Raw genomic sequence first — 19,969 nt, 5'->3', positions numbered from 1 at the left:
CCATCCTGTAATATTTGAATCAGCTGCTAGCTCAATTTTTGTTGAAGCTGGACGTGTATGGCTTTGATTGGTACCTCCTCAATTGTACCCCTGACACCTGACACAATGAGAAGTAAACACTGAGCAACTCACCCCAGATCACCAGAGACCGGCAAGAATTGTAAAATCTTAGCAGCCAACAAAAAACGTCAGTCTCCAGATAAATTACTGCTCAGAGTCTACAGAAAAACTCAGTATAATATGACTTCTGGGATTCTGAAAGATCTTTGTTCTGAAAGAACTAGTCACTAGCTTATTTATTTTTTAGTCGCCCGAGTGATGACCTGGCACCCGAGATTTGTCGGACCCTGAAGATAACTGTTTCTCAAAAACAGATTTAAAAAAAATCCCTAAACTGGAATATATAACTGACCAACTCACCCTTTAAAGTCTCTCAATTTTATTCGATTGCCTAAGAGGTCGAGGAACTCTTCCATTGCCGGACTCTGGTTTTGGTTACGGAATAACTCTTCTTCTGTGGTCTAAAAGATTGCGAGTTTATATCAACAAAGAAATGTGTTTAAGAATGCAATTCAGTATTAGTACCACATGAGACTAATACCCCAACATGTAAAAGCATCCTAGTTTGATAACGTACCTGACCAAACCTCTGATATATGATGCCGAATTTGAAAGTGTTCGCAAGACCATGTTCGTCATATGCCATCAGCATATCAGGAGTCTAAAATGAATTATACATTATGCATATGGGTGGTTCAAAATTGCGTGTAAAAAAAAGTTTTCTGCTAGATAACAGGACACTCCCCATATATTTTTAGACTTGAGGATAGTAATAAACTGGAAGAATTTTAACTGCCTAATTCAACTGAAAGAGGGTGCTCAACCCCCTCCCTCAAACTTCATCAGTATGGGGAGGGGGGGGGGGTTAAAAAATACATTGAACTGAAAAAACAATGCTACATATTATAATATATACTAGTAATATGCATATACATTGCAATAAAATAATTATTTGCAAAAAAACAGCTGAGGAATTTAAATGTTTCTAAATTTGTGGCATTTTCTATGCTACGGCTTACGTTAAATGGGGGGGGGGGTCTTAGAGCACCCTCTTAAAATTTGAGTAAGAAGCTAAAACTTTCACAGCATAATACTATTAGTAAATCTAAAAAAAGGGGGGGGGGGGAGTGACCTGGACTGTAGCTGAAAAAAAGTTTTTTTTTTTGAACCACCGTAATGCATACATACACTGAAGAGTCAAAACATTATGAAAATCCTCACAATTTTCAATTTGCTCCGTTGGTTTATACAAAATTATGAACAAAATATTTAAATAGTAGTAACAAAAGTTTAAAAACTCGAAATGTAAAAGGTGTATATCAACTAAACTCGATCTTCCAGAATTCTCGATAGTACTGCGTATGGTAAAAGACAAAGATAAATACATGTTTATGTTGAATAAAACTTGTAAAATTCCAGTGGTTTAGTAGGTACAGGCTACCCATACAAGGCGTGGAATCTGGCTAGTGGCCAAGTTAGGATGATTCCATCTGAATGAATCTAGTAGGAGAGAAGGGGAAATAGAGGTGGAACTTTTTGATGCACGCGTCTTATAAGGTCACTAGAACCGGTTTTGTTTTTTTTTTTTTTTTGAATACTCTGTGTTGAATATGAAGGGAAACAAAAAGAGTTTGTATGGAAACAACAAAAAGAAAAAAAAATGTTTTCATTTCCTCCGGAAATGTAAAAGCACATTGGTAAGCTGAAAATTATGTTGTAAAAAAATAGTAAATCTATTACTTTCTGCAGTGAGAACATAGATCGAATATAGTTTAGATTTAAAAAAAAATTATTGGCGTGAACAAATTGTCATTTTTACAAAACTGCGCCGATATAATTAAAATTCAAAAGCTCACTTCTGTAGCAACAATTTGCCATCCCTGTAAACTAATAGATGCGTCAATTTTCACCTATAAACCGGATGTTGGCATTCAATCTTATTGGTAGTCAAACAATAATTTAAATATTTTCATTTGAAGAAAAATAAGCATTTCCACTAATATTAATTTCAGCTATTAGTTAAAAAGGTGCGTGGGAGGAATTAAATGTATAAATATAATAATTCTGTATAAATACCCCCTCTTAAACTATATGTAACAATCAGTAATTGCATATTTCTATCATTGTATTATTGAATAACAGATTTTTTTTTAAAAATACTAAATACTTTTCATAATGCACTCAAAAGGACAATATAACTTTTATGGGTTAGAAAGGGCAATATTCAAGCATTTCTGTAGTTTATTATTACAAGAAAATGATTTCAGAAATGAGGGAAAGTGCGGCTCAAGTCAGGTAGAGAATTTCTTATCATTTTCTAACTTTCTGTCAGAAATTTGAGTGTTTGAAGCAAACGTATTTTCCTGGGAAAGTTTGGTTTGAAATGACTTGAGCCGCACTTTTCCTCGTTTGTGGAGTCATTTTCTTGGAGTAATAGGGAAGTTTTCGATTTTTCAATTTTATTTTTATGATAGAGTAACATGTATGAACATCATAGGTGAAAAAAATTTTGCGATACGATAAGTATTTTTTTTTTAAATTAATTTTTAAAGTTCAAGCGTTGTGACGTCAAATGGCACAGGAAGTGACGTCATGCGCTCTTCCGCCGCGGGAGAAGCCGAAGGACGTGCAGTTGGCTTCGAAGACGAAACGTAAGGCTTACCTCCTCGCATTTGACTCCTCGCGTTTCTGGAACATTAAACCTCTCATCCTCTCGGAAATATTCGAATACCATCATTGATGTTACTTGAGGAAGATTATTAGATTGTGCTTTAACGAATCCGGCCTCCATTAGTGTGTTCAAAAGGATTATTGAATGTTTAAAAAATAAAAATAACAGCGCGCTCAAAATGTCCGTAGCGAAAACAAGGGATCTTCTGCGGAAGGCTGCCCATTAGTGCCCCGTGACGTAAGCTCGTGACGTTTTAGAAAAGCGCACTTTTGCGCGTGGATTTTTAAAAATTCATTAAAAATCAAACACGGTGTTTTAAAATTCGGCGATGGTGAATTTTTTAGTTTTGAGGGTCAATTAACAATAGCCAATCGTCAAAATATGAACATTTAATAGGTTGCAACTTCCCTATTGAAGACTACAGGAATACTTAAATATTGTCCTTTCTGGCCCAAAAAAGTTAGTTTGTCCTTTTGAGTGCATTATATGAAAAGTGCTTAGTTTTTTTTTTTTTTAATTCTGTTATTTTATTCTTTTTAGTGTAAATGTATTTCAGAAATAGAATGATGTTACCATCACGAAATTTCACCTCTTTATTTTTCATATAAATGCTTCATACCAAAAGGGAAAAAAACTATGTACTTGTCTAAAACTTTAAGCATTTGGCACTAAAAATTATTCCTTGTTCCCCTCTTGGATTTGTTTCTGTGCTAATTTAATTAGAACCATTTAAATAGGAAAGGTTTGAGAAACTAATTCATATTTCACAACATACAAGTTACTCGTGATAAAGATCCTAATATGTGTCTTTACTTAGCCCCAGGGGTGCCCATCCCCCCAAGTTCAATGGCGCAAATCCCTCCCTTTTATTTTCAGCTCTTTTTTTAAATATTTTTTATATTTTTTTAAATAATTTTTTTATTAAAAAATTTTTTTTTTAATTTTTTTAAAAATATTATTTATTTATTTTTAATTATTGTTATTATTGATATTTTATTCGAAAAGTTCTGTGCTACGCCAATGACACACACACACAGAAACTAAATAAATAAAGGAAATTAAATACAAACAGAATAAAACTGAAACAAAATAAAATAAATTTAAATTAAAAATGAATCAATAAATCAATTTCAACTAAAAATAAATCAATAAACCAATTTAAATAAATAAGTAAAACAATTTAAAAAACCCTCCCCAAAAATTTAGATGGTGCAACTAGGGACAAAATCCCCCCCCCCCCCGTGGGCACCCCTGCTTAGCCCTTTTTTCGATTATTATTGACATAGATGAGGATAAAAATTCTAAGAAAGCAATGATAGTGGATAAATTTCATGCTTGCTCCAGAAAAGCCTTGATCCAAAATTTTCATTATGATTACTATTGATATTGCTGGTGTAAGGCAACAAAATTTATAACGATGGGTTTTACATTTAATCATTTAATAGGGAAATGACATGGAATTTGCTGTTTTCCACCAAACCGAAATAAAAATTTCATTTTAAAAATTGAATTTTTCAGCGTTAAGTTGTACCACAAGATAAGGCAAATCATTTAGTGAAATCCCGAAGTCTGTAAGTGGTCTGGTTTCTGAGATATAAGCAAAAGCATGCCTCAGATTTTTCCGTGATACTCAGGCCAACTATCTTCATCTTTACTATTATTATTATTACTAATAATAAAGCTGAATGTCCCTCTGTCAGGATCTCTGTCTGTCGGGATCTCTTTGACGCGCATAGCGCCTAGACCGTTCGACCGATTTTCATGAAATTTGGTACGAAGTTAGTTTGTAGCATGGGGGTGTGCACCTCGGAGCGATTTTTGGAAAATTCGATGTGGTTCTTTTTCTATTCCAATTTTAAGAACAAACTATCATAAGATGGACGAGTAAATTACGAAACCATCATAACGTGGAACCGTAACATGGGCACAAGCCAATTGGCGAGATACGAAATTATCATAACATGAACCGTAACATGAATACAAGAAAATTCACCATACATTATTTGTAAATGTACAGGCGAACCAAAAGATCTTTTAATTTTTCTATCACGGGCGAAGCCGTGCGGGTACCACTAGTATGTAATAAAAGTGCTTAATTAAAAAGGATGAAGGTAGAAGTGACAAAAGTTCGAACTTACTCGAGGGAACGTGATGGCCGTAAATCTCTCAACAACAGCTTCTTCACACATAACCTACATCAAAACAAATTTAGTAACAAAAGTTTAAGTTAGACACAGACATTTTTTTTTTTGGAATAGGAAATTGTTCTCAAGGCTACTTACTTTTGCAATTTCTACGGGATTTAAAGTGTCAACTGTCATTGCGTCAAGGAGAAATACGTTATGCAACAGTCCATCTTTGGTCCTAAAAAAAGTATTTTAGTTTATTTTAGAAAAACAGAAAAATAGTTCTAACAGTTAGAAAAAAATATATCACCACATCATCTGCCCCTTTTAACTCTCATTCTTTCAAGTTTTTCTCATCACTGACAGTTTTAATAAGATTCAATAGTTTATTCTCTAAATATCACCAACAGTGGCCAAATTGAAACCAGATTTAAAAAAAAAAAAATCGCCAAATTTGTTGCCAAGTTGGCGACAAAACTTGGCAACCAAAAGACTGGCGATATATCGCGAAGTGCCCGCCAAATTATAACACCACTTGAGTTTACATCAAATTAACAATGATATCCCCCCACAAAGGGGCAAAATACCCCTTTGGAGCATCTGAATGCAACCAAAGAGGAAGGTGCACAACTCGATCCCACTAGGAGTCTACGTACCAAATTTCAACTTTCTAGGACATTCCGTTCTTGAGTTATGCGAAATACATACACACATACACACTTACGCACATACATACGTACATACAGACGTCACGAGAAAACTCGTTGTAATTAACTCGGGGATCGTCAAAGTGGATATTTCGGGTGTCTGTACGTTCCTAGGCACATATCCACGTGTGGTCGGGTTGAATTTTTCGTGAATATAATACTTCCTTTTTTGTAAAAGGAAGTAAAAAAGCATTTAAAGTTGTTAATTATTGGTACTTTATGCATACACAACTAGAGGAAAGTATGCTATTTTTTGATTATAAGTTTTAGCATTAAATTAATATATAACAGCATTAACTCTCGCTTTAGCTGTCACTTAAACATGCATTATATTTCGTGACATTTTTTAAAACAAAATCGAAATGTAACCCTTTTAATGTTATCTGCAATACCACTTGATATTTATTCTTATTTACATTTTTTGGTTAATAAACACTATTTGACAAATAAAAACATTTTACGAATTTTTTTAGTGCATTATACCAACAAATTTGAACATTGTTTTAAAAAATGAAATTTTTTTATATGTCTTTTCATTTTGAATCCACAAATATGACTGTCAAATTTTCCATAGTTCTCTGCTAACGTCAGTTTGAGTGAAGTTTTACTTGAGCTACATCATCACAATTTTATGCATTGATAAATTTGTTCTGCACTTGTGCATCATCTGTGTCGTGCACATGTGCTTCGAAATTCCGAATACTGATGATTTCATGGGTTTCAACAAGGTATCCGACTGCGTTAAAATCGACATTTTCGATGAAATATTCTTAATTGTTTTTATGATTTCATTTTGTAGTCTGATTCATTAGCTTTCCAAAACTGTCTTAGTTTTTACTCTACGTGAGTTACAACTGGAGTTATAGCTGTATTATTACAGAGTCGTACACTGAACTCCAGACCAGAAATTGCATTTAAACGCGTTTTCCGAAGAACGATATTTTTGAAGAAAACTGTCAACTGTAACAATGATATTTCAAAAAGTTATTCGAGTATTGATGAGAAATTTTCTGAGATAGTTCTCTGTAATATGATTGATGTTTTCCTCTAAAAGCTAAGCTGAATTTTATTATTATATAATATTTTCATGCGGATGAGTTTAAACAAGGGCGTTTGTTTTCGAAAAAATACAAGTATAGGAACTTTGTTCGGCTATATTTCAGAACTTTTTTGAAAAATAAGAAAACTTTTAGAGCAAAACACAAATTAATGTCATACAAATGTATTACTACAAGGATTTGTATGTGATTAGAACCAAATTTTGTCCATAGCTGTTAGCGTAAGACACATTTTTTCACTATTTTTCTTCAAAAATATCCATTTTTTTAAAAAAATAATATTTTGAAAGCGTGTTTTTACATTGTTTTCATAGTTTTAAAACATATGGAGTTAAAAAATAACATTAAAAAAAAGTATCCAAGTTATTTTTTCAAAAGATGTCTTCGAACGGAGTCGGATACCTTCTACCCCCCCCCCCCCCGCCCCCCTTTCTTCAACCAAAAAAAGAAAAAAACTCCATATAACGCATAACGAAAACCGTTCACAAAAAATATAACGCAAAATAAATTTTATGCAGATTTATTTTATGTAATATCATACAATTATATTTTAAGGAGGGCTCTGTGTTTAGCAATTTGAATTTCACCTAAGGAGAACTCTGACTTGTTCTTGACTGGAAGAAAGCGAAGAATCCACGATCAAAGACATCACCAGTGGACACGAAATATCATCCATGGAAAGGTAGTTCAAATGCTCCTGAAACAAAAACAAAATAAGTAAATAAATTTAAAAAAAAATAAATTAATTTGACACTTTGTATTTAAATTATGTTTCTCGCAATCACGAGTGTGTGTGTGCGTGTGTAGGCGTGTGTGTTTGTGTCTGTGTGCAGGCATCTGTGTGTGTATGTGTGCGCGTGCGTGTGTGTATGTGCGCAAATGTGTATTTGTGAGCGTGTGCGCGCGCGCGTGTGTGTAGGCGTGTGTATGTATGCGCGTGTGTGTAGGACATGGATGCAACCTGGAGACGGCTATCGCTATAGGAGCAGCATCGTGAGGAGCAGGTCGCGGTGATGCTGCGGAGGGTGGCGGTGGGAAAATAAAATCAAAGGACGCCAAAAAGAGTCAAATGAAAGCAATAAGCAATCGTGATTGCTCAAAAAAAGTGTACTACAAAGACACACGATAGAGGTGAAACTTCTGTATTACAGAGAAACATTTTAATATTTCATCAATCACTTTTGAGCAGCACATATTGAGTTTATTATTCACTAGTTGTGTCGCCCGTGGGGAAAAAAAAAAAAAATTGTGCCAAGTGACGTATATTCAACAATCAGGCGTAAGGGGACACTGGACCTTGAAAACAAACTTTTTTAATTATTGATGGATTTGCATGAAATTAAACACTAGTACAAGCTTAATTATAAAATTTCATTAAAAAATTTTAATTAGAAGACCAATTATTTTTAAAAATGTATATAAACCTTAACGATAATTAACAAAACTTTGAAAAGTCCCTTGCGTAATTATTTTAATTTCACAACACTGAAACTTATTTTAAGTCATTCTCTATACTATAATAAATAGAACAAAACTCACAAAATTGTCCTCATATTCAAATAAATTCAAAAAATAAAAATATCAAAAATTTGACAAAAATTTCTTTCTTTTGAACGTCCAGTGTCCCCTTAAATTAAGACCCTTATATATACGAACCGACGCATCAGCTTAAATTCAGCCATTTTGGATCGGAGTGCGTGTTTGAGAGGTCGTCTTTTCTGGCAAGTTATCGCATTTGGTGATTTCTCTCTTCCAGCAATTATTAGCGGCACGTGAATTGTTTATTAAATAAAGTATTGTTTTCGGCTAATTTGGCAAAACGCAAAACTTTTCTCTGGTAACCCTAGCTCCGCAACAGTCAAAAATCCGATCAAAATGGCTAAACTTAAGCTGATACGTTGGCCTGTTTATATAGCCGCAGGGGCGGCTCGTCACTATGGGCCGGGTGGGCTTGGCCCACCCAGACAAACTGTGCACAGTTAAATAAATTATTCAAAAATAACGCTTTGTATTTCAGTTACACAAAAAACGAAGAATTGGGGGCATGAAACAGATTTTAAATCTCTAGCACTTTGCATATCGCTAATAAAATATTACAAGTTTTCCATGTGTTAGCGTTCGCGATTGCAAGCTTTGAGAATGATTCTTGGGCCATTTCAACTGTTGCCCCCTGCCACACCTCCGCTCCTAACCAATCACAACGATTCAACCAGGCACCAAAACGGCAAGTCCGTGTCACCCCGACTTCTGCTGCATGGGCAGCAGCTTCCCTGCCCCTTGGAAAAGTATCTTCACTCAATACTCAATACTAGCGACCCTTTATACTAAGAGATGCGACACAGGCTGAAATAGCGTTTCTGCGCATACTTCCGAGTCGAAAAAACCGTCCAACTCGAATTGGCGAGGGCATCCGCGCCTCGCGCGTTATCGCTTGTTTGGCGCAGAGCAGCCAGTTTCAAGCGGTCAAGAATGAATATTCCACGCTTAATTTTGCCGTTTATGTATCATATCGTGTTTTTTTATATTTTTTTTATTTTCAAGGATTGATATATTTGGGACAAGTGGTATTTCACAATATTGCTCTTGAGTCCTTCGAAATAAATCTTCGGCTGGACCGAATTTACCTATAAGCTTAACAAGCTATAGCCTAGCCCCCCCCCCCTCCCGTTTTGTTTTGTTGGGGCCCTTTACTCCCGACTCGCGATAAATTGCATGATTCGTTCCTTAAAAAAAAATGAAAAGTACTTGAAAAGGCAGTACCTAAGGCATTTAATTACAATAAACAAGCAATTTGCTCAATAAATTTAGTTAAGAGAGTAGTTAAATCTAAAACAGCTGAATTTTGAATTTTTTTTGCCATACATTTTGCTTTGATACAGACTAATGAATGAAATATATTTTAAACACTACGCAAATCAAATCTTGTTAAAGGTTTATAAAAAATTTTAATAATAATATTGAGGCAAACCTAACACGGCAGCGCTGCGTAGCCTTCACAATGTTGCGGGGTTATGTTTACGACCCCAACCATAGAACTTTTTACACATGTATTAAACACATCTAACATATTAAAAATTCATTAATATCAATATATGATATTTTAAATAAATTTCAGTGATGAATTAAGTTTCAATTACTTAAGTTTCAACTATTTTTTTTTTTTTTTACAGGAGCATTTTGAATTCAAGCACATTAGCTTTTAATATCGTATGAGGAAGAAATCCGTAGAATTGAATTACAACGAAAATCGTTTCTTCGCTCAATTAAAATTAAATTCTGTAAAAGAATAATTGAGTGCATTATTTGTGCAAGTCATTTCAAAAAATTTCTACTTAAAAAAAAAAAATCTTTTTTTTTTTTACAAATTTTTATTTAGTAAAAAATTATTATAGGATTTTAATTGGTGATAAAACTAATTCTGGCAGTGATAATACTAAAAGTTTAAAATGCGCTGACGAAAACGATTTTGCTTCCATCGGGAATCGAACCGACGCCCTCCCTACCTCCAAGCGCGTCCCTTATCCACCATGCTACATAGCCTTGAAAACTGAGGTACTAAGTAATATTCATATACGATACTGCAAGCATCGTGTTTCCAAAAATAAATATCGAAATTATCGGATATCATGATAATTTTAAAATAAACGTCGGATTTATATGTACTAATACAGCAGCACACCCTGCGAAAACAGGAGGAAATTAAAATAACTAAAATGTTTTTAGAATGTAGAAGCCAATTGATTCAAAAGTTCACGCTATCAGATTTAAAAATTAAAAAAAAAAGGTCAAACGTACACTTGCTAATGGTTTTAAAGCAACAACTTTATTATATAAATCACGTAAAAGAGAATCCTTCAATTATCCAGCTTTGTTTGTTTGTAAATACAAACTTTTTAACATTGAGTACAGTAACCTGATTGGCGCGTGTTTAAATCCCGAATGTCGCCAATGCATGCTTTTTTCATGAATCGGAAAATCCAGCATTAAAACTAATATTACAAGAAAAAAAAACACTATGAATTTCGAAAGAAAGTAAGTTAATACATTAAAGTATATCCTAAACGTATTGGTTTGCCAGCAAAGTCGAAAATATCGCTTAGGATACAAGAAACAAAACCTTGAACGTAAGCCTGGCAAAACAAAACAATTTTTCAGAAATTCCTGGGGAAATTTTCTCTTTAGTGAAGGAAAGATATAGGTAACCAACACATCAAAGAATGTAAAACCAAAAATTAAATTGAATAGTTTTCCGTATTTTAAAAGAAATCCACCTTTTTTCTTTGAGCGCGTGTTGCGCGCAATGTAAATCCTATGGACGGGAACTTGAGCGTTGGACGGTTTTTGCCAGTGACCAATCAGCGCGCAGTACGTCTGTGTCGCATCTCTCAGTATAAAGGGTCGCTACTCAATACCAGTTAGGGCAAAGAAGGAGGGAAATGTTTTACGCGCGCTTCACTTGTACGAAAAAACAGCTCGGAGGGCAGAAAAAAGCGAGCCCATGGGAATAAAAAAAAAGTTTCTCACGTGCTCCGACCCACTTTTGTCTTTAATCTTAAACGGTTGTTAATATCTGGAAAAAGGATTTACAATTTTATGGATTTATCGCAACTCATGCATATTTTTATTTACTTAATTTTCTGCTTGGAACTAATATGAGCAGAATTTTTGGAATTTTTGAATAGAGATTTCATTTTCGAGTAGCACACAGCACAGATTAATTGGTTTTTGAGTGTGGTGCCAATAAAAGTTCTGAATTTGTCCGAAACTTTTACAAAACAGCTTCAATTGGGTGAGATCTATTCAATTTTCTTCTTTGTTCAGATAAGTGGCTAAAGTACTAATAAGTATTAATCGTAAAATAGGCTTTATTTATTTATTTTCTATGTTAAACTATTCGGTTGAGCGAAAACTTGAATTATTTCAGTTTGACCCGGTACATCGCTTTAAGTTCTTAAAGGCATAGCGGCTACATTACCTCAAAAATGTCCAAACTATTGATTTTTATTTATTTAAAAACTTCCGATTGTTTCAAAAATTATGGGAGTTTCAACACTCTAGCTTAGTTATTAAAAAAATGATTGGCTTTAGGTCACTCACGCAGGTGTGCGTTTTCTCGATGAACTTCTTTTTGAGCAATCACGAATTGCTTATTGTTTTCACTTGACCGTTGAATAACATCCGTCCTTTCATTTTATTTTTCTATGCTTATAATGCAGTGTCCATGTGGTTTGGAATCGAATTATTTATTAACGACCCTTCTTGACTTCACACAATCCTTTTTACATGAAAATAGATTCCAGCACACAACATATCCAGCGCATAACATCTGACCCCTGACATTCATTTGAATTTTGACATCTTGAATTCAAATTATGGTTGCGATAAAAGTCCTTAGCACAAACAAGAAACCCAATGAGTAGGGTCCTATCGCAATTCACGATTGAGAAAAGCACAGTTTGAATTCAAGATCTCAAAATTCAAACTTTTTTGTTGTTGTGTGTGTGTGTGTATTTCCATGTTATTGTATTAGCTAAGCATTTTTTTATATTAAAGATACAGCTTAAAAGTAATACGTCTTGCAGTCAGTACAATATATGTAACAAAATTGTGACATAGGGCAAACTAAAATTTATAAACAACTTTATAAATTACTAAAATGTCGAAAGTTTTGTATATCCTTATAAACAAAATTTACTATGGAAGTTTCACGATTTTTTATATAATTAACGACAGAATTTTTAAACTAATAGGATAAGCAAACGAATGCACAGCTTTTTAGAAATGATTATCATTTAGCAAAAAGATTTCTGAAATATGTGCAAAAACAAAAAAGGATTTATATTTTTTTTTATAAAGTTGAAATATTCTTAAGTGTTCTGATTTTTTTAATGGCATTAAAAAAATTATTGATTTATCAGCAAGCGCATACAAAGATTTCAAAAAATTACATATTTTATTAAAATGCAAAAAAAAAAAAAAAAAATGAATTGAACTCTAAATGAAATGTGACCAGTAGGTATTGTGATGTGGTTCCACACAATAATTCTAATTTTGAAAACGAAGAATATATAGGCAATTAAAGGAACTGTTTGTTTCTAGAAAAAATATTGTTACGTTCGTGATTTGCTCTAAGGAAGCATGGCTAAATAGAAATTAATGCTGCCGCAACTGATCGTGTTGATATTAAGAGTGTAGTAGTAGTTTGATTAATGCTGTGTGTTGTTTATTACTAGTTGCATTGGTTGGATGTCTTGAAAATTTAGATTGTTTATCTTGAAATTAAAAAAAAAAAAAATCAAGTATATGCATTTCTAAAACTACCGATTTCAACTTCGACGCTTGAAGAGAAGCACGAAATAAAGAAACTGCAAAATAACGTATTTTATTGCTCAGCATTACTAACTATATTTCTCTTCATTTTATCTGTATAAATATTATTCTGAAAACTTTATACAGCGGGCCCACCCGCTAAATTAAGGCACGAGCCGCCACTGATATAGCGGTTCTAAATCCATCGGATCTCGGATCGAGTCCAGGCCAGTCCGTCTCAGGCATATTCACAGCAACATTTTATATTTTCATGAAGAGAATAGATTATAAACAACGAAAACGTTAAAAAAAAAATACTCGAAATGCGTTGATTATCCACACGTATGTTGTACTACAAATATATACAAGACAATAAAAATGTCACCTTTCCAAAGAAATGTGTTCTGTAGAGTAGAGCCATCTCATCCCTCTCGATTTTCGGTTGAAAATGGTACCCAGGGATTACTGCTTTGTCCTCAACTTCAACAGGGCTGTGTTGGACGCCATCTACCCAGTATCCACCACCAGGAGGCAGAATCACCAAAGAATATGGGCCAGGCTTTTTGTAAATCTAAATTTTATACGACTAAGTCATTCGTAAGAACTCATGTCAAGTTACAACTTTTTTAAAATCCCGTGTCTTAAGTCATTTGAAGATGAACCTCAAGGGCCAGAACACATATAAATTTAAATATATTTAAATGTTTTCTAGATAACACGGGAAAACAAGAAAAAGGAAAGATGATCTCAGCTTCTTAGTTTTAGTGCTAAGTCAGTTCTTAGTTCAGTGCTTAGTCAGTCGCGAAAGCACATTCCAGAGGAAAAATTGAAAATACCTTTAAATACCTTGCTTAATTACAAATATCTTTTTTGTTAACTAAAAGGAATTGGAACAGATAAAAATTTTAAATCATTGAGCTTTCTCCGATTGTGTGCCCCAACAATGAAATCTTTACCAATCACGTGAATTAAGGCGTAGCATTGCATTTAAAAATTAACAATTAAAAGGACATATGCGGCAGTAACAAGCAAAGGGATGTAAAAGTAGCAAAATTAAATATTTTGAGATAACCAGTACACATGGTAGGTAAACCTCTCCTCTGTCCTGGGGCAAGAGATAGAACTAGTAGCCCTGGTAGGTGCTGCTATACAGCATGAGTCAGAAAATCTATTCAATGAAAGCTTACCCAGGACCGGAGTTTTAAACGCGTTTTACTGAAAACTTGAAAATGTCCACTTACATCCCTGTGCTTCTCACTGCTTCATATATCCAGGGCGGTCATTCCAAGCTCGTCAGCTTGCGAGATCGAGATTTTCGCTCACGTGATCGGTTGTGACTTAGAAATGTCGCAAACTAGTATTCTAATCTACTCGAACCTAGTCGCAAGCTAAGTTCGAGCAGATTAGAACACTACTTTGCGACATTTCTACATCGCAACCGATCACGTGAGCGAAAATCTCGATCTCGCAAGCTGACGAGCTTGGAATGACCGCCCAGTTCTGTCTAATTTGGAAGTTTCATAAAAATTCTATCAAAGACAGAAAAATGCGTTCTTTCGATTGGTACTAATATTTTAAAAGTGCGAGTAAGTTTTCCCTTCCAAAATTGTGAACGATGCTAAATGTCACGGTTTTTGAGCAATACTTTCTGACATCAAAGTCTTGCGAAGATGAAAACTATTAAAAAAAAAAATAAATAAACTCCCACGATCAAGTAGCCTTCCTAAAAGGACAAAATGTTCAATGCTGGTTTATCCGTTTTGGAGCTAGGGTGCCATAGATAGACACACAAATAGACAGGTCTAACTGATAACCCAATTCCTTTTTTGCGTCGGAATTATAAGATTAATGACATTAAAATTGTTTGTAGGAAATTGAAAGTTATTGGAAAATTTTAATAGATCAAGAAAAATATAATCAATCAAAATAATCTCTTTGAAACAAATTCAACCTTTGGGGGAGAGAAAAAAAAGATTAAAGTAAAATCAAATGACTGAGAAGAGGAATAGAATATCTCACATCTTGGTTAAATTCCGTTTCACTCTTCATATTTTGTTTTTTTCGGGACTCTGCAATTAGAATGAAGAATAAATGAGAATCCAATTTTTAAAAATTCTATACAATATGTATCAACTATATACTATTAGATGCTTGCAAAGATTTCATAAATTAATGACAGCTTTGGAGAGTAATTTAGTGTAATACAGGGATCCCTAATCCTATGCTCGCGGGCACCAGTGCCTGCCAAGTGTTTCATGATGTGTGCCCGCCGCGTGATACGATCAGGAAAAATAAAAACTTAATTTTTAATGAAATTTCATGCAAAAGATTTTTTTTTCAATCCTCATATATATTAGTGCCAAAATCACTGATCAAGTAACGCCCTGACGTCACCAACAATAAAACGCGCTCCATGGCATGCGTAACGGCATTATTTCATTGTTGAAACCATAGACTAATGATAAGAGTAGACCGAGCTTTCCCAGACTTGCTGATGAAATATTTGGCTCATGGATACATCATGTGACTAGTGGGAGGCTTGGCGAAAACTTTGGCAGCATGGTTGCCAGATGGGAGGATTATCTATAGTTTGGCACTCGACATGTATTTTAAGACAATGTGTTTTCATTAAAAAAAACTGCCAGGTGCAGAGATTGAACTGTTTTTCTTTTAGTTATGCATTATTTTGACATTAGTAATAGTTTTTGATCAGTTTTCGGTAACTTTTATTTCATTTGGAGCTGTCAGCGTTGGCGTGAACGAAATGGCGTAAACGTTTTGCGTTAACGCAAAAATGTACTAATCGGTATCTTAAATTGAAACTGTCGGTAAAAATCTTACCGTTTGCTGATTCTTCTTGGTCGCTTGCATCTTTTATTGCTTAGAAAGTTATTGAAATTGACTAAAGAAAATGCACAATACTATCTAAACGAAAAACTCACTATATTAACAAAATATTTACAACTTAGAATAACAAATTTACAAATCGGACTCCATAAAAGATCATTCTTCCGTGTTCCATCAATTCTATTTATTTTATTTCTCGCGAGCGTTGATCGTCTGCTACGATCAACGCCCGCTGTTGCTGGGATATCCACCAGTCACATGGTTTGGTTTATGAGCAGCAAAAGGGTTGCCATAGCTTGGTCTATTCTTATTATTAGTCTATGGTTGAAACACCAAAAATTCAGTAAGTTATAAATAAAATTTGAAATTATTTTTTGGCAATGTTTGGCATGCAGGGAAATGCTTTATTGTGACAAAGCTGAACTGGATCCGGAAACTTAACTATTTTACTGGCAAGGCTCTCATTTCAGGGGAATGAAGAAACGAAAACTTGGTCAACAAATAACGCTATCTACCGGAGTTTAGGGTTAATTCCCTGGTGTTAGGGTTACAATGTCAACTATCAAACTATCACCAAACAGGCAATGGCTTCGTTCAAATGTAGAAGCAATTTTCGCCCGTCATACCTTGGCGGGCGATTTTCTGGTGTTAATAAATAACCATCCAAAGTTGAAAGTTGCGTAACGTAAGTAAAAGCACACATTTCAGAGCTTATTTCTATAAGAACAGAACTGGAGGCATAGAAATGTTGCATATTCAGGGTGACATAGTCCTAAAATCCGTTATTTGACATGAGAATTTCTGGAAAATAATAAAGAGAAACGTATTAGAAAACAAAAAAGTTGTCCGCTTGTTTCTTGTGTTCATGCAGAAAAATCTCAAATTCAAACATTTCCCTATTTTAGTTACAGAACTAGCTGCGTTGCCCGGCTTTGCCCGGTCTACCTTGAAAAAAAAAAAAAAACCCATTGCGTCAAGTGAAGTATCTTCAATAACCAGGATTAAATGAAAAAAAAAAAAAAAACCATCATGCAAAATTTTCTCGCCAAACAATGACGACAGATACTAAAATACTTTTAAGAAATTAAAATAAAATGAGAAAGATGGATTTAAAAGGCGTAGCCATGGAAACACAAAATAAAATAAATTTAAGAATTGAAAATGAGAAAGATGAAAAAAAAACAATGGATTCAAAAAGCGTTACCGTGGGGACGCAAAATAAAATGGTTAAAAACTTGAATAGAGAACAGATTTTTGAACTTCATTTAATTCGCTCGTAACTTTTTTTCTAATGGAGATAGAGGGTTTAACTTTCGACCCGAGGTCGAGTTAGACCTGGAGTAAAAAAAGCAGCTCTATCCAATGCTGTCAAAAAGAAAACTGTGGGACAATTCCTTCACTTTTTATTGATGGATTTAATGAAGAAAGTAGTGCCTAAATTTCAGCTAAGCATAAACAAATTCGAGCTAAAAACGTAAAAAACTCCCGCCGCAATTAAGTTCGAGCATTGGAACAAATTGCGTAGAACGCGGAAAATTCTTTCCTTTCCAACGATATATAATATTATTTGCGAGTAATTTTTCACCCCCATATTCGGGAGTTTACGTGAAAATTTGACATAAATTGGAATAAAATAAGAACTATTCATCGAATTATTTTCGACCTGGTCTGCAAACCTTCTCGGGACTTAAAGGAACTAACTGTGAAAATTTCAGCGCAATCGGCCGGGTAGTTATCGAGTTTTGCGAGTTCTAACACACAGACGCTTTTTGGAGACTTCGTTTTATACTATGTAGAGATTTAACAATTGTTTCTTCAAGTATTTCAAAACCTTATACTGCTCTTTACCTTCCCACGCTAGTACCGATGAGCACCATAACGATTGCTTACTACCTGTAAAATTATAGTACTCAACTTACTCCGAAACAACGATCAGTTACATGTTAACTTTGAACTTTATACATTTTACAGGGGTGTCCTGGGACAGCTCTATTGAAATTTTTAGGGGGATTGTTTTGAGGGATATTTTATTCTTATTCGGGGGGGGGGGGCTCTTGCTCTTCGTGGGGGTTCGCGATATTTAAGGGGTGCACCCTTGCTCTTAGGGGGGTGGGCACCCCTGCATTTTATATTTCGAACTTCGTATGAATGCTTTCATTATTTAGTACAGGACACTGACCGATTATCCGCGAAATATTGGGTAACCACGAATAAGCGAAATCGCAGATAATCCGCAACTTCAGTAAAAACGATGTTAATGCATGCAATAGGTTAAAAAAGATCAATAACACCCGCCTACATTTAAACCATAGCTAAAAAGATAAGTATGTGTAAAAAATGCATGTTAAAATTATAAAAGAATAGCTCATTACAGGAAATTGATTACACACACACAATCCAATCGTGCAAACAGATTTACTACATCAGACCAAGTTAGGTTACTCCAAAAACGCATAGGGAAGACGAGGAGAATTCTTTCAAGACTGGCCTGGTCAATCGTTTATACGCACGTAAGTAGGGTAGATTCAAAAATTAGTTACTAATGTAGATCTAAAAATCAGTTGTTGTTATCTTGTGCCAGCTAGACTGGCAATTTAGGGTGCGCTACTTCACTTTTCCAACTGTACCGACATTTGGTGTGAAGTCCGACTTCCATAGAACACACATGCCATAAGGACCCGTTTATAGGGTAGGCAACCATTCACTACACAACACATTCACACAAAGGAAGGACAAGAGAAAGAAAGTACGTCCATGCCCGAGCCGGGATTCGAACCCGGGACCACCTTATCGCAGTCAGACTCCTCTGACCACTAGACAAGGCGAGCGGCTCTAAACACCAGTAAGTAAGGTAAATCGAAAAATCAGTAAGTAGGCTAGATCTAAAAATAAAATTACAATTGGCCAGGTTTCGGTGATCTGGTAAGGTTCAATGTCTCTGGAAGGGAGTGGGAGAAAGAAATAGAAGAGTCAAAATATATGTTTTGCACTTGTTAAGTTAGAATATGCGCATTTGTTTACTCTACATTCAGTTATTCATCGCCGAAAGAGATTTTTTTTTTTTTTGAAAGTGAAAGGCGGCGGATAATCGAAGTGAACTGTATTTACTTATTTCATGTATATTAGATTTTTTAAAAACTACCTTAAAATTGCTCTAATCGTTTTTAAATACATTGTGTGTCTGTATGGTTAGCTATGTCCACCTCTTTATAGTCTTGAAAAATTGATGGTGCCCGTACTCGTGCGACCGGTATTCTATTAACGGTAATGGCACCAGTAACAGACAGTCATAAGTTCGGATTTAAATAATAAGAATTTTAGGCGGGTAAAACTGAAGTTTCTGCGACCCATGAGTACGGCGCAACCATCTAGTGTTATCAGAGTGAATATTATGAGCCAGTTGGTATTTACGAGGCGGTGGTGGAAGGTTATGTACAGCCACCACGAGGTCAGCCGGTGTTTCACGTTCGTTTGAATTGAATAAAATTTTAGATGTAAAAAAAAATTAATTTGAATTCTGAAATTTTGAATTCAAATTATGTTTTTCGCAATCACGAACTGAGACAGGACCCTACTCATTGGAGTTATTGCTTCTAGAAACGGCTCCTGTCCCCCCTAGTCTGCCTCTCCTCCTGGGCGGTTACGTGTGCATAGTTGTGTGCGTGCGTAGACCTGTATGTATGCACGTAGGCGTGTGTGAGTGGATGTGTGTGAAGTCGTGTGTGTGTATGTGTGAACGTGCGTGTGTGTAGGACATGGACACCTCCGACCAGGAGAAACGGATAGCTCAAAACCGGAGCAGCCGCGCCGCCAGCAGAGGGCGGTGGGCGGTGGTGCTGCAGAGGCTTCTGGTCCAAGTTTAAAAAGGCACGGACACCAAAAACGGTCAAATGAGAACAATAAGCAATCGTGATTGCTCAAAAAAAAAAAAATAGTTTAAAAAACTAAAAAACATGCTTTCGTAGCAAAATGAACTAAAAAGTGAAAAATAATCTTTGGATGATAGTAGTTGACCAATCACTTAATTTTAATGTAATACAAAAAAGCGTGGGGTGCTGTCTATTTACATTTTTGCTTGGACAACAAATGGAAGAAATTCAAGACAACTGATAAGAAGTCCCCCACTTTTTTGTACTACATTAAAATTAAGTGATTGGTCAACTACTATCATCCAAAGATTATTTTTCACTT

The 19,969-nt window shown here is 34.9% G+C and overlaps 1 protein-coding gene across 1 annotated transcript in view; it reads right to left on the bottom strand.

Annotated features, from left to right (window-relative positions):
• The window catches only part of LOC129226197 (rap1 GTPase-activating protein 1-like), a 38,002-nt gene that overhangs the window by 11,959 nt on the left and 6,074 nt on the right, over positions 1–19,969 (bottom strand). The window contains exons 2-7 of the mRNA XM_054860797.1: positions 13,317–13,502; positions 7,210–7,319; positions 5,014–5,095; positions 4,870–4,923; positions 638–721; positions 421–521 (exon numbers count right to left, since the gene is read on the bottom strand). Coding sequence (XP_054716772.1) covers positions 421–521; positions 638–721; positions 4,870–4,923; positions 5,014–5,095; positions 7,210–7,319; positions 13,317–13,502 — 617 coding nt within the window. The remainder of the gene's footprint in view (positions 1–420; positions 522–637; positions 722–4,869; positions 4,924–5,013; positions 5,096–7,209; positions 7,320–13,316; positions 13,503–19,969) is intronic.

Source organism: Uloborus diversus, chromosome 7 (assembly GCF_026930045.1).
Source record: "Uloborus diversus isolate 005 chromosome 7, Udiv.v.3.1, whole genome shotgun sequence".
Classification (NCBI taxonomy): domain Eukaryota; kingdom Metazoa; phylum Arthropoda; class Arachnida; order Araneae; family Uloboridae; genus Uloborus; species Uloborus diversus.
The sequence above is the reverse complement of the archived record's forward strand: the minus strand, read 5'-3'. Positions and strand labels throughout refer to the sequence as shown.